We start from the raw sequence: 16,759 nt of genomic DNA, 5'->3' as shown, positions 1-16,759 counted from the left end.
TATTTTTAGATTTACAAATTTTCATAAGGAAATTAAACCTTAAAAGACATTTCTTTATTAAGGAAAATAAATCCAACCCTCCAACCAACACAGAAAATACTGAAGAAACAGATGAATGGTTTCACCTGAACGTACCTGCTAAGTCTAAATTTTATCCTGTTGAGGACAAAAGTCACCATCTATCTATTATCTATCTATCCTTCTATCTATCTATCTATCTATCTATCTATCTATCTATCTATCTATCTATCTATCTATCTATCTATCTATCTCTCTATCTATCTATCCTTCTATCTATTATCTAGCTATCTTCTATCTATCTATCTATCTATCCCATATCTATCTATCTATCTATCCCATATCTATATATCTATCTATCCCATATCTATCTATCTATCCCATATCTATCTATCTATCTATCTATCCCATATCTATCTATCTATCTATCTATCTATCTATCTATCTATCTATCTATCCCATATCTATCTATCCCATATCTATCCTTCTATCTATCTTTCTTTCTATCTATTTCTCTATTTATCTATCCTTCTATCTATTATCTATGTATCTGTGTGTAATGGAGTGTGAGTTGGACAAATGTAAATGAGGAGGTTGGACAGAAATGACATCACAAATCTTTTTTTTTTTTTGTTAAATAAGATATCTTTATTTAGCTTACAAAAACGCAGACAAATCCGCCTGAAAAACCGCAGCAAAAAGGCATCAAAGACGCTGCGGATTTTGTGCGGAAAAATCTGCGGCAAAATCTGCAACGTGTGCACACAGCCTAAATGTTGTTTGCGCACACTGCAAGACTCCGAAGTGAGAGCGGATTTTGCTGGATTGGTTTATAGAAACCTTGTTGCTTTTCAGCAGCCTTTGAGCCACTAATAGTGCGGGAACCTCTGCTTTTCCATTGACAGATGATGGACCTGAGTGGTGACTTGTTTTGGTGAGATGAGAATTGGTATTATTTTCGCCTACATAACATTGATTGGTTTCTTTATATTTGATACTAGATGTGTGCCCAATGCTATCGCATCGGGAGGGCAGTAACATCACGATGGGGGCAGCTTTGTGGTGCTGGGGGTGGCGGCCCACCCACTTCCATGCAGTCACAACTGGCAGGAAAGACTGTGTTTTGCGATCTGTGCTGGAGATGGTGTGCGGCGCTTCCAGAGGGTGGCTGCACCCAATCTCCAGCACAGGCCTCAAGTCGCAGTCTTTCCTGGTGACTGTGACTGCATGGAGGTGGGCGGGCAAGCAGCGGTGGGATCCGGTGCATGTAGTCAGGCAGTGGGTCCAGGCAGGGGTCTAGCGGCGGCATCTCTCTCATTACTCCCCCCTCATTACACCCTCTCATTATACCCCCTTGTTACACCCCTTTCACAGCCTCATGATCGCAGCGGCGACCTGGATCCGAGCGGTGGCCGGGATCCCAGTAGCGGTCGGGATCCCAGAGGCGGTCGGGATCGCAGTGGCATCCTGGATCCAAGCGGCAGCTGGGATCCCAGGGGTGTTCGGGATCGCAGCTGCGTCCTGGATCTGAGCGGCATCACTTGGGTGTACCAAAATAGCGGTCGGCGTACGTCCGGTGCTGCGCAGTGGATTGTGGGATTCGGGGACATCCAGATGGAAGTTGACGACAGACAATTTAAGGCAATTATATATATACTAGATTAAGGCCCGATGCTATCGCATCGGGAGGATAGTGACACACCTCTTGCCATGTTAACCCTCAACACACACACCTCCTCAACACACACTCCTCTCACCTTTCACCATCTCCACTCACGTCCCCCCTCTTTCACTCCACATACAACCCTTTCTCTCACTCATCGCGGGATATCGCGATACTCAAGATGGCGTCGCCGCAAGAACATGTCGCCAGCGTGGACAACGTCTGGATCCAGGATGGTGCCGGCGGAAGATGTCGGGGATCATGGAGCAGCGGCGATGACGGCGTGAGTATGAGAGACGGAGTGAGAGAAAGGGTCATATGTGGAGTGAAAGAGGGGGGGACGTGAGTGGAGATGGTGAAAGGTGAGAGGAGTGTGTGTTGAGGAGGTGTGTGTTGAGATGGAGTGGTGTGTTGAGGGTTAACATGGCAAGAGGTGTGCTGTGACGTCACCAGTTACAACTGGACGGAAGTTGTTACAACCCGGAAGCTGCTTAGCGCATTTATTATTATAGAAGATTTGGGAGGCAGAATGAACAAACAGTTGAACACCGCACACTACTGGTTCATCCAACAAGGTTTTCAATTAGACTGAGAACTGTCATTGTCTTGGTAAATAAAGTTTTTTACATTGCTTGCCATTTTTTAAGTAGAAGTGTTGAAAAATATAAAACTCAAGGATATTTTATTTAAAAAAATTGCTTTTTATGTTAGATGACTGTACCAGGAGATCAGAGGGACAGCTGACATCTTCAATTTTTAAATCTGATGATCTTGAGATCCTACAAGATACAACTGAAGTGATTGCTATTACTCCAGATATACCATCATCCATTCACAGCAAAGATCTGTCATCTGATCCTATGAAACAGGTCCCATCTTCTGAGTCATTACTGACTAATAAGGGAAACCAAAGTCACAAAAGAGGCATTAAAAAACAAACTGCTCCTAAAGCAAAGAAGTCATTTTCATGTTCAGAATGTGGGAAATGTTTTACGTGTAAATCACATTTTGTTATCCACCAGAGAATTCACACAGGAGAGAAGCCTTTTTCATGTTCAGAATGTGGGAAATGTTTTAATCTTAAAGGGAATCTTGATAAACACCATAGAACTCACACAGGGGAGAAGCCTGTTTCATGTTCAGAATGTGGGAAATGTTTTATCAATAAATCAGTTTGTGTTAAGCACCAGAGAATCCACACAGGAGAGAAGCCTTTTTCCTGTTCAGAATGTGGGAAATGTTTTGCACATAAATCATATTTTGTTACCCACCAACGAACTCACACAGGGGAGAAGCCTTTTTCATGTTCAGAATGTGGGAAATGTTATAATCATAAAGGGAATCTTGATGAACACCATAGAACTCACACAGGGGAGAAGCCTTTTTCCTGTTCAGAATGTGGGAAATGTTTTATCAATAAATCAGTTTGTGTTACCCACCAGAGAACTCACACAGGGGAGAAGCCTTTTTCCTGTTCAGAATGTGGGAAATGTTTTGCACAGAAATCATATTTTGTAACCCACCAAAGAACTCACACAGGAGAGAAGCCTTTTTCCTGTTCAGAATGTGGGAAATGTTTTAACACTAAATCAGATTGTGTTACGCACCAGAGAACTCACACAGGAGAGAAGCCTTTTTCATGTTCAGAATGTGGGAAATGTTTTATCAATAAATCAGTTTGTGTTAAGCACCATAGAACTCACACAGGGGAGAAGCCTGTTTCATGTTCAGAATGTGGGAAATGTTTTATCAGTAAATCAGCTTGTGTTAAGCACCAGAAAATCCACACAGGAGAGAAGCCTTTTTCATGTGTAGAATGTGGGAAATGTTTTAACAATAAATCAGATTGTGTTACACACCAGAGAATCCACACAGGGGAGAAGCCTTTTTCATGTTTAGAATGTGGGAAATGTTTTAACCAGAAAGGGAGTCTGGATAAACACCATAGAACTCACACAGGAGAGAAGCCTTTTTCATGCTCAGAATGTGGGAAATGTTTTAGCAGGAAATCAAGTTATGTTCAGCACCAGAGAACTCACACAGGAGAGAAGCCTTTTTCATGTTTAGAATGTGGGAAATGTTTTAACCAGAAAGCGCTTCTTGATCACCATCAGAGCAGTCACACAGGGGAGAAGCCGTTTTCATTTTCTTAATGTGGGAAATGTTTTACTTGGAAATCAACTGTTAATAAACATCAGAGACGTCACATAGGGGAGAAGCCTTTTTTATATTCATAATGTTGGAATAGTTTTAACCAAAATTGAATCTTCTTAAATGGGTTGTCTCTTGCCATTCCTCATGTTTGCTGACAAAAGGATAAAACTAAACCTTATTAATTCCAAATGTAAAACTATACCCATAATTCACCCCCTGAAGATTAGTCAGAAGGTGACTAATAGAAAAAACATATATCCCACATCTCAGTATATAGGGTGAGGTGACATATACACACTCACTCTCCAAGCCTTTCATTTGTACGGGTTTCATCGTCCTCACCAAAGGCGACTCATCAGGAGACTATTTAATATTGCCCTATATTCAAGCGAGACTAAACGGAAAAAAAAACTATAATCATGTATCATATTATCCGAAACAGTCAGAAAACTAGCCCCATATTGGCAGATCCCACACCTCAAACTATATACTTTGGAAGTTTATAAGCCACTCCAGTGTCAGGAATAGATAGTATGAATTTGAATTTACCAAATGGCTGCAATGAAACAAAGAGTGAAAAATTTAAAGGGGTCTGAATACTTTCCATACCCACTGTATCAGTAAAAATAACTCCTCTTTATTAGGTAAAGTATGAAAGAATTGCGCCATTTTCCGATATCCATCGCTTCTCCATTTCTCATGATCTCGGGTTGGGTGAAGGCTTATTTTTCGTGTCAAGCTGACTTTTTTAATGGATGCCATTTTGGTGCAGATACGATCTTTTGGTCTTTCCTTTACTGAATTTTAATGTTGTGGTGACCAAGAAAAGTAATTCTGGAGTTTTGACATTTTTTCTTGTTACGCCATTTAGCGATCGGGTTAATTCTTTTTTATATTGATAGACCGGGCGATTCTGAACGCGGCTATAACAAATATGTGTATGTTTGATTTTTTTAATTGTTTTATTTTGAAAGGGGTGAAAGGGGGGTGATTTGAACTTTTATATTTTTTTAATATTTTTAAAAACTTTTTTACTTTTGGCATTGTGAAGACATACAGCATTGTATCTTAATTAACCAGATGACTATTTTTAGCAAATGAAGAATAATAGAATGTTATCTGTATGTTGGCTTTAAATTTAAGTGTTGATTTCTAGTTGGACAAGAAAACAGACTTTTCCTTGTGTAAGCCGATAATATTGACTTTTATCGTTCCCTTATCCTTGATCACTAGTGATGTTTGCTGATATGCTAATTATACATTGTGTTATGGAGCCAGTTTGTTGACTTATAAAGCAGAGAGGGAAAAACTATGCAAATACCTTAAATAATCAAGTAATGCTACTTGATCTCATCTCCATTCTTACCCTTTATGTAAATACTGAATGAGGGACACTTTTTAAGTCTAAAAATAGGTTACATGCCTCTGTATAAAGAGACTGAGAGAGAGAAACAGCCAGAGAGATTCTGCCAAGACATCCATACATCCAAAGGACAAGAGACAGGACAGCAGCCATATTATCACAAGGGACATGGATCTATCATTCTATAATAAACAACCTAGGGGTTTTCAGCCTCGGTTGGAAGAAAACAGTTCTGCTCCATTGACCATCACTGAACCATGGATACGTTCGGAGAAGCCAGATTGTGGTCTTTGGATCAACCGGCCTTGTACCTTGCATAGTCTCAATGGACTGTCATCTTCCTACACTTGTCATTACCTCCTCTCTGTGTGTGCCACAGGTGGGGTAACGACCCTGGAAGATCTGAAGTCACAGCTGCCATTATCCCAGCGGGTCAGTGGAGGGTGAGACTCTGTAATGTGCCCCATCTTGGGTCCTGTGCTGGGACTGTTCTATGTGTTATCTGCCTGTTCTGTGGTACAATAAAGCATTGCCCACACTGTTTTACCCTCACCCTGCGTTGTCTGAGTAGCGTTTTGAACATGTTAAAAGGAGAGCAGGAGTTCATCGTGACGATCCCTGATCCATGTGGTTTTGGCTAGCGGGCGGCGCTCATAGCATTCCGGCAGTGACAAGCATAGAGGTCTGCTGGAGACCTCTGGTTATCATGCCAACCCATTGGTGACGAGGTCACCGATGGGTGGGATTTCCGGAAATCTTGCTGGAAGTGCCGCTGTCAGAGGCTGTTCGGGGCAAATGGCAGATGTTTAAAACAGCTGACGTGCCGTAAAATATGTGGGCTCAGCTCCGGAGCCCACATCAAAGGGAGGAAGTACATTTACACCCAATGTCAGAAAGGGGATTGTTTTTACAGAGACAGAAGTGGTAATCAATCATGTATACATACAAATAATTACAGAAATACACAGCTTCTAATGTTAAATAGTATAGAGTTACCACAAGAAAATATAATTTGTGTAAACCATGTGTAGATATAAAAATTCATGCAAATGTCAAATGTAGCGCCATCTAGTGGCCATGTGCAAAAGTGCCATCATACAGTAACATGTATCCTAAGACAGTGTCAGTATCAGGCTGTGTGCCCACAGCATTTAAAACCTGACACAAAACTGGACTCCTTCCCAGAAAACGCACGTTTTTGATGCAGTTTTTTCCGCACGTCTTCTGGACTCAGGAAATGGCTAAAAACGCGGACTTATGTGGAAAATAATGTGCATGCTGCGTTTTTAGCCGCTAAGCGTTTCCTATGCGGAAAAAAATGCATCAATTGGCACAAAAAGGTCAAAATGCATTAAAATGAATGGGATGCTTATTTTAAGTGTTTGTGAAACGTCTGCTCCGGCAACAACGCTTCAAATACTCAACGTGGGCACAGCCTAAAGGTGCAAATGAGATTAAGTGCACCATATTTATTGAGTACTAGCTGAAGAGCCCGGCGCTGCCCGGGCATAGTAACCAACTGTGGTTAGTTATAGCAAATTATAATGATTATATTACACATAAAAACCGTGCATCTAATCCTATCCTGTGTGATACTGACTGCTGAGCCGTGTATCTAATCCTATCCTGTGTGATACTGACTGCTGAGCTGTGTATCTAATCCTATCCTGTGTGATACTTACTGCTGAGCTGTGTCTAATCCTCTCCTGTGTGATACTGACTGCAGAGCTGTGTATCTAATCCTATCCTGTGTGATACTGACTGCTGAACCGTGTATCTAATCCTATCCTGTGTGATACTGACTGCTGAACCGTGTATCTAATCCTATCCTGTGTGATACTGTGTGTTGAGCCATGTATCTAATCCTCTCCTGTGTGATACTGACTGCTGAGCTGTATATCTAATCCCATCCTCTGTGATACTGACTGCTGAGCCATGCATCTAATCCTATCCTGTGTGATACTGACTGCTGAGCTGTGCATCTACTCCTCTCCTGTGTGATACTGTGTGCTGAGCCATGTATCTAACCCTATCCTGTGTGATACTGTCTGCTGAGCCCTGTGTCTAATCCTATCCTGTGTGATACTGTCTGCTGAGCCGTGTATCTAATCCTATCCTGTGTGATACTGACTGCTGAGCCGTGTATCTAATCCTATCCTGTGTGATACTGACTGCTGAGCTGTGTATCTAATCCTCTCCTGTGTGATACTGACTGCTGAGCCGTGTATCTAATCCTATCTTTTGTGATACTGACTGCTGAGCCGTGTATCTAATCCTATCCTTTGTGATACTGACTGCTGAGCCGTGTATCTAATCCTATCCTGTGTGATACTGACTGCTGAGCCATGTATCTAATCCTATCCTGTGTGATACTGTCTACTGAGCCATGTATCTAATCCTATCCTGTGTGATACTGTCTGCTGAGCCGTGTATCTAATCCAATCCTGTGTGATACTGACTGCAGAGCTGTGTATCTAATCCTATCCTGTGTGATACTGACTGCTGAGCTGTGTATCTAATCCTCTCCTGTGTGATATTGACTGCTGAGCTGTGTATCTAATCCTATCCTGTGTGATACTGACTGCTGAGCCGTGTATCTAATCCTACCCTGTGTGATACTGCTGAGCTCCAGTATCTTATCCCATCCTGTGTGATACTGACTGCTGAGCTGTGTATCTAATCCCATCCTGTGTGATACTGTCTGCTGAGCCATGTATCTAATCCTATCCTGTGTGATACTGACTGCTGAGCTGTGTATCTAATCCTATCCTGTGTGATACTGACTGCTGAGCTGTGTATCTAATCCTATCCTGTGTGATACTGACTGCTGAGCTGCGTATCTAATCCTATCCTGTGTGATACTGACTGCTGAGCCGTGTATTCCTATCCTGTGTGATACTGACTGCTGAGCTGTGTATCTAATCCTATCCTGTGTGATACTGACTGCTGAGCTGTGTATCTAATCGTATCCTATGTGATACTGACTGCTGAGCCATGTATCTAATCCTATCATGTGTGCTACTGACTGCTCAGCCATATATCTAATCCTCTCCTGTGTGATACTGACTGCTGAGCTCTGTATCTAATCCTATCCTGTGTGATACTGACTGCTGAGCTGTGTATCTAATCCTATCCTGTATGATACTGTCTGCTGAGCCGTGTGTCTAATCCTATCCTGTGTGATACTGACTGCTGAGCTGTGTATCTAATCCTATCCTGTGTGATACTGACTGCTCAGATGTGTATCTAATCCCATCCTGTGTAATACTGACTGCTGAGCAGTGTATCTAATCCTCTCCTGTGTGATACTGTCTGCTGAGCCATGTGTCTAATCCTATCCTGTGTGATACTGTCTGCTGAGCTGTGTATCTAATCCCATCCTGTGTGATACTGTCTGCTGAGCCATGTATCTAACCCTATCCTGTGTGATACTGACTGCTGAGCTGTGTATCTAATCTTCTCCTGTGTGATACTGACTGCTGAGCTGTGTATCTAATCCTCTCCTGTGTGATACTGACTGCTGAGCTGTGTATCTAATCCTATCCTGTGTGATACTGACTGCTGAGCTGTGTATCTAATCCTATCCTGTGTGATACTGACTGCTGAGCTGTGTATCTAATCCTCTCCTGTGTGATACTGACTGCTGAGCCGTGTGTCTAATCCTATCCTGTGTGATACTGACTGCTGAGCTGTGTATCTAATCCTATCCTGTGTGATACTGACTGCTGAGCCGTGTATCTAATCCTATCCTGTGTGATACTGACTGCTGAGCCGTGTATCTAATCCTATCCTGTGTGATAGTGACTGCTGAGCTGTGTATCTAATCCTATCCTGTGTGATACTGACTGCTGAGCCGTGTATCTAATCCTATCCTGTGTGATACTGACTGCTGAGCTGTGTATCTAATCCTATCCTGTGTGATACTGACTGCTGAGCCGTGTATCTAATCCTCTCCTGTGTGATACTGACTGCTGAGCTGTGTATCTAATCCTATCCTGTGTGATACTTACTGCTGAGCCGTGTATCTAATTCTCTCCTGTGTGATACTGACTGATGAGCCGTGTGTCTAATCCTATTCTGTGTGATACTGTCTGCTGAGCTGTGTATCTAATCCTCTCCTGTGTGATACTGACTGCTGAGCCGTGTATCTAATCCTATCCTGTGTGATGCTGGGCCTCCCCTGCAGTCTGTGTCAGAGGGTGGTCTGTGTTGGCACGGTAATAAATTGTGTTATTTCCAGCTTTACAGAAGGACGATAACACCACAGAAATGATAAGAATAATAGGCCTCAGTTACCACAACTGTCTCATTTTTCATCTCTTAAACAGCTCTGGGACAACGTGGTGAGTTATGAGTGGCGGGTTTTGTGTTTGGACTTTTATGTGGCGAGGTTGGTGAATGTGTGGTGAAATGTGTGCTGAGGGTGGTATATGTGGTGAAGCACGTGGTAGTGTGTGGCGCATTTTGTGTGTGTGTTCATATCCCCGTGTGTGGCGAGTATCCCATGTCAGGGCCCCACCTTAGCAACTGTACGGTTTGGCGCCATCGCTCTCATTATTTCAGTCCCCCTTGTTCACATCCGGCAGCTGTCAATTTGCCTCCAACACTTTTCTTTTCACTTTTTCCCCATTATGTAGATAGGGGCAAAATTGTTTGGTGAATTGGGTTGCGTGGGGTTACAATTTCGCCTCACAACATAGCCTATGACGCTCTCGGGGTCCAGATGTGTGACTGTGCCAAATTTTGTGGCTGTAGCTGCGACGGTGCGGATGCCAATCCCGGAAATACATACATACACACATTCAGCTTTATATATTAGATAATGCTGAGTGTATAGCTCTACCCACTCCGCATAGCCACATTCACTATAATATCCCACATCATCCCATCAGCCAGAGCCACCGGACTACTACCCCTAATATCCCACATCATCCCATCAGCCAGAGCCACCGGACTACTACCCCTAATATCCCACATCATCCCGTCAGCCAGAGCCACCGGACTACTACCCCTAATATCCTACATCATCCCATCAGCCAGAGCCACCGGACTACTACCCCTAATATCCCACATCATCCCATCAGCCAGAGCCACCGGACTACTACCACTAATATCCCACATCATCCCATCAGCCAGAGCCACCGGACTACCCCTAATATCCCACATCATCCCGTCAGCCAGAGCTACCGGACTACTACCCCTAATATCCCACATCATCTCGTCAGCCAGAGCCAACGGACTACCCTAATATCCCACATCATCTCGTCAGCCGGAGCCACCGGACTACCCCTAATATCCCACATTATCCCGTCAGCCAGAGCCACCGGACTACCCCTAATATCCCACATCATCCCGTCAGCCAGAGCCACCGGACTACTACCTCTAATATCCCACATCATCCCGTCAGCCAGAGCCATCGGACTACTACCCCTAATATCCCACATCATCCCGTCAGCCAGAGCCACCGGACTACTACCCCTAATATCCCACATCATCTCGTCAGCCAGAGTCACCAGACTACTACCCCTAATATCCCACATCATCTCGTCAGCCAGAGCCACCGGACTACCACTAATATCCCACATCATCCCGTCAGCCAGAGCCACCGGACTACCCCTAATATCCCACATCATCCCGTCAGCCAGAGCCACCGGACTACCCCTAATATCCCACATCATCCCGTCAGAGCCATCGGACTACTACCCCTAATATCCCACATCATCCCGTCAGCCAGAGCCACCGGACTACTACCCCTAATATCCCACATCATCCCGTCAGCCAGAGCCACCGGACTACCACTAATATCCCACATCATCTCGTCAGCCAGAGCCACCGGACTACTACCCCTAATATCCCACATTATCCCATCAGCCAGAGCCACTGGACTACCCCTAATATCCCACATCATCCCGTCAGCCAGAGCCATCGGACTACTACCCCTAATATCCCACATCATCCCGTCAGCCAGAGCCACCGGACTACTACTAATATCCCACATCATCCCGTCAGCCAGAGCCACCGGACTACCACTAATATCCCACATCATCCCGTCAGCCAGAGCCACCGGACTACTACCCCTAATATCCCACATCATCCCGTCAGCCAGAGCCATCGGACTACTACCCCTAATATCCCACATCATCCCGTCAGCCAGAGCCACCGGACTACCCCTAATATCCCACATCATCCCGTCAGCCAGAGCCACCGGACTACTACCCCTAATATCCCACATCATCCCGTCAGCCAGAGCCATCGGACTACTACCCCTAATATCCCACATCATCCCGTCAGCCAGAGCCACCGGATTACAACCCCTAATATCCCACATCCCGTCAGCCAGAGCCACCGGACTACTACCACTAATATCCCACATCATCCCGTCAGCCAGAGCCATCGGACTACTACCCCTAATATCCCACATCATCCCGTCAGCCAGAGCCATCGGACTACTACCCCTAATATCCCACATCATCCCGTCAGCCAGAGCCACCGGACTACTACCCCTAATATCCCACATCATCTCGTCAGCCAGAGCCACCGGACTACCACTAATATCCCACATCATCCCGTCAGCCAGAGCCACCGGACTACCCCTAATATCCCACATCATCCCGTCAGCCAGAGCCACCGGACTACCCCTAATATCCCACATCATCCCGTCAGAGCCATCGGACTACTACCCCTAATATCCCACATCATCCCGTCAGCCAGAGCCACCGGACTACTACCCCTAATATCCCACATCATCCCGTCAGCCAGAGCCACCGGACTACCACTAATATCCCACATCATCTCGTCAGCAAGAGCCACCGGACTACCCCTAATATCCCACATCATCCCGTCAGCCAGAGCCACCGGACTACCCCTAATATCCCACATCATCCCGTCAGCCAGAGCCACCGGACTACTACCCCTAATATCCCACATCATCCCGTCAGCCAGAGCCATCGACTACCCATAATATCCCACATCATCCCGTCAGCCAGAGCCGCCAGACTACTACCCCTAATATCCCACATCATCCCGTCAGCCAGAGCCACCGGACTACTACCCCTAATATCCCACATCATCTCGTCAGCCAGAGCCACCGGGCTACCACTAATATCCCACATCATCCCGTCAGCCAGAGCCACCGGACTACCCCTAATATCCCACATCATCCCGTCAGCCAGAGCCACCGGACTACTACCCCTAATATCCCACATCATCCCGTCAGCCAGAGCCACTGGACTACCACTAATATCCCACATCATCTCGTCAGCCAGAGCCACCGGACTACTACCCCTAATATCCCACATCATCCCGTCAGAGCCATCGGACTACTACCCATAATATCCCACATCATCCCGTCAGCCAGAGCCACCGGACTACTACCCCTAATATCCCACATCATCCCGTCAGCCAGAGCCACCGGACTACTACCCCTAATATCCCACATCATCCAGTCAGCCAGAGCCACCGGACTACTACCACTAATATCCCACATCATCCCGTCAGCCAGAGCCATCGGACCACTACCCCTAATATCCCACATCATCCCGTCAGCCAGAGCCATCGGACTACTACCCCTAATATCCCACATCATCCCGTCAGCCAGAGCCACCGGACTACTACCCCTAATATCCCACATCAACTCGTCAGCCAGAGCCACCGGACTACCACTAATATCCCACATCATCCCGTCAGCCAGAGCCACCGGACTACCCCTAATATCCCACATCATCCCGTCAGCCAGAGCCACCGGACTACCCCTAATATCCCACATCATCCCGTCAGAGCCATCGGACTACTACCCCTAATATCCCACATCATCCCGTCAGCCAGAGCCACCGGACTACTACCCCTAATATCCCACATCATCCCGTCAGCCAGAGCCACCGGACTACCACTAATATCCCACATCATCTCGTCAGCAAGAGCCACCGGACTACCCCTAATATCCCACATCATCCCGTCAGCCAGAGCCACCGGACTACCCCTAATATCCCACATCATCCCGTCAGCCAGAGCCACCGGACTACTACCCCTAATATCCCACATCATCCCGTCAGCCAGAGCCATCGACTACCCCTAATATCCCACATCATCCCGTCAGCCAGAGCCACCAGACTACTACCCCTAATATCCCACATCATCCCGTCAGCCAGAGCCACCGGACTACTACCCCTAATATCCCACATCATCTCGTCAGCCAGAGCCACCGGGCTACCACTAATATCCCACATCATCCCGTCAGCCAGAGCCACCGGACTACCCCTAATATCCCACATCATCCCGTCAGCCAGAGCCACCGGACTACTACCCCTAATATCCCACATCATCCCGTCAGCCAGAGCCACCGGACTACCACTAATATCCCACATCATCTCGTCAGCCAGAGCCACCGGACTACTACCCCTAATATCCCACATCATCCCGTCAGAGCCATCGGACTACTACCCATAATATCCCACATCATCCCGTCAGCCAGAGCCACCGGACTACTACCCCTAATATCCCACATCATCCCGTCAGAGCCACCGGACTACTACCCCTAATATCCCACATCATCCAGTCAGCCAGAGCCACCGGACTACTACCACTAATATCCCACATCATCCCGTCACAGCCACCGGACTACTCCCCCTAATATCCCACATCATCCCGTCAGAGCCACCGGACTACTCCCCGTAATATCCCACATCATGTCGTCAGCCAGAGCCACCGGACTACTACCCCTAATATCCCACATCATCTCGTCAGCCAGAGCCACCGGACTACTACCCCTAATATCCCACATCATCCCGTCAGAGCCACCGGACTACTCCCCCTAATATCCCACATCATCCCGTCAGCAAGAGCCACCGGACTACTACCCCTAATATCCCACATCATCTCGTCAGCCAGAGCCACCGGACTGCCACTAATATCCCACATCATCCCATCAGCAAGAGCCGCCGGACTACTACCCCTAATATCCCACATCATCTCGTCAGCCAGAGACACCGGACTACCACTAATATCCCACATCATCTCGTCAGCCAGAGCCACCGGACTACTCCCACTAATATCCCACATCATCCCGTCAGCCAGAGCCACCGGACTACTACCCCTAATATCCCACATCATCCCGTCAGCCAGAGCCACCGGACTACTACCCCTAATATCCCACATCATCCCGTCAGCCAGAGCCACTGGACTACTCCCCCTAATATCCCACATCATCCCATCAGCCAGAGACACCGGACTACTACCCCTAATATCCCACATCATCCCATCAGCCAGAGCCACCGGACTACTCCCCCTAATATCCCACATCATGTCGTCAGCCAGAGCCGCTGGACTACTACCACTAATATCCCACATCATCTAGTCAGCCAGAGCCACAGGACTACTACCCCTAATATCCCACATCATCCTGTCAGAGCCACCGGACTACTCCCCCTAATATCCCACATCATCCCGTCAGCCAGAGCCACCGGACTACTACCCCTAATATGCCTCATCATCCCATCAGCCAGAGCCACCGGACTACTCCCCCTAATATCCCACATCATCCCGTCAGCCAGAGCCACCGGACTAATACCCCTAATATCCCACATCATCCTGTCAGCCAGAGCCACCGGACTACTACCCCTAATATCCCTCATCATCCCGTCAGCCAGAGCCGCCGGACTACTACCCCTAATATCCCACATCATCCCATCAGCCAGAGCCACCGGACTGCTACCCCTAATATCCCACATCATCCCATCAGCCAGAGCCACCGGACTGCTACCCCTAATATCCCACATCATCCCATCAGCCAGAGCCACCGGACTAATACCCCTAATATCCCACATCATCCCGTCAGCCAGAGCCACCGGACTACTACCCCTAATATCCCACATCATCCCATCAGCCAGAGCCACCGGACTGCTACCCCTAATATCCCACATCATCTCGTCAGCCAGAGCCGCCGGACTACTACCCCTAATATCCCACATCATCTCGTCAGCCAGAGCCACCGGACTACTCCCCCTAATATCCCACATCATCCCATCAGCCAGAGCCACCGGACTACTCCCCCTAATATCCCACATCATCCCATCAGCTAGAGCCACCGGACTACTACCCCTAATATCCCACATCATCCCGTCAGAGCCACCGGACTACTACCTCTAATATCCCACATCATCCTGTCAGCCAGAGCCACCGCACTACTACCCCTAATATCCCACATCATCCCGTCAGAGCCACCGGACTACTACCCCTAATATCCCACATCATCTCGTCAGCCTGGGATCAGAGCCAGAGCGCTGAGTGGAACGGTCCTAACTTCCATACTGGGGATCCCTTTAAGAGAGGCCTGGTGTCAGAACCTGAGCGCTGAGTGGATTTGCCCTGACTTGCATACTAATGATCCCTTTAATAGAACCCTGGGGTCAGAATCAGAGCGCTGAGGGATTTGCCCTAACTTCCGTACAGGAGATCCCTTTAAGAAAGGCCTGGGGTCAGTACCAAAACGCTGAGTGGATTTGCCCTAACTTCCATACCAATGATCCATGGGAGGGGGGATTCATTTATGTCATGTGCTCTGTGCTCCTGTCTGGGAGGGAAGACAATGGCTGGAGCTTATGTTCCCGGGGATGCTAGATTTCTCCCACCATGTCAGTGTCTGCTGAGGTGTTGTCAAGTGGAAAAACTTGCTGATAGCAACCAATCACAGCTCAGCTTCTTTTGAACAGCTCTGGTGAAATGAAAGATGCTTCGTGATTGGTTGGTGATACACACACACACACACATACATATATATATTCAGTTTTATATATATAGATAAGATAAATCCATACATAGATATATGTAAACGGATTGTAGATCTATCACTGGATATCAGTGTATAAGGGGAATAGATCCTGTGCACTTATAGATGAATAGCTTATATAATGAGAGGACACAGAGCAAAGGGTATAAATAGTGAGAGAATAAAGAGCTGACAGTGCATTACATCCCTGGGATACAGAGAGGAGATATAAAGTGCAGCCAGTGCTATATGGGATATCCCAGGAATACAGCACAGCCCATATAGTGTAAAGGAGGAACCATCCTAACAAGAGATGGAGATTATAGATCCTACAGGCGACATGTCGGGAGTGTACAGAGAAAGATGGCAGATTCACCACTATTCCCTCTTACGGGCGTTTCGCCACGTCAGCTTCCTCAGAGGGTACGGATAAGTGTTTCCAACACACCAAGGTCCTGCACTAATCCAGGCAAGGGGAGTAACTCTGGGGTAAAGTGGGGGTGTTCCTAAAGGAATTGGGGCTGTTCCCCGGTCACATCTATGGAACACATGATTGAGTCGGCCAATGTCAGCCAATCACATTGGTGGTTATTGTTTATACCGGCCCTTTCCTGTCCAGGTTCATGTTATTGGCGTGACACCTAATAGTGGTGGGGACATACCCCTGATGGCTTATTGGTGTAAACCGAGCGACCTGGGGCAAATGCCAATCAGAGGTCACAGGGAGCGAGTATACCCCAGGTGGGTACAGGCATCTGTGACGCCCCCAGGTGGTGTGTCAAGTGCGGGATCCAGGAAA

At 46.9% G+C, this 16,759-nt stretch overlaps 1 protein-coding gene across 1 annotated transcript in view; it reads left to right on the top strand.

Annotated features, from left to right (window-relative positions):
- LOC141082297 (uncharacterized) overlaps positions 1 to 16,759 on the top strand; it is a 105,692-nt gene that overhangs the window by 3,765 nt on the left and 85,168 nt on the right. Inside the window, 1 exon segment of the mRNA XM_073566249.1 lies at positions 2,393 to 3,824. Coding sequence (XP_073422350.1) covers positions 2,393 to 3,824 — 1,432 coding nt within the window.

The sequence above is a fragment of the Dendrobates tinctorius genome, unplaced genomic scaffold, assembly GCF_039654945.1.
Source record: "Dendrobates tinctorius isolate UK_male_01 unplaced genomic scaffold, ASM3965494v1 ptg000017l, whole genome shotgun sequence".
Lineage (NCBI taxonomy): Eukaryota > Metazoa > Chordata > Amphibia > Anura > Dendrobatidae > Dendrobates > Dendrobates tinctorius.
The sequence above is the reverse complement of the archived record's forward strand: the minus strand, read 5'-3'. Positions and strand labels throughout refer to the sequence as shown.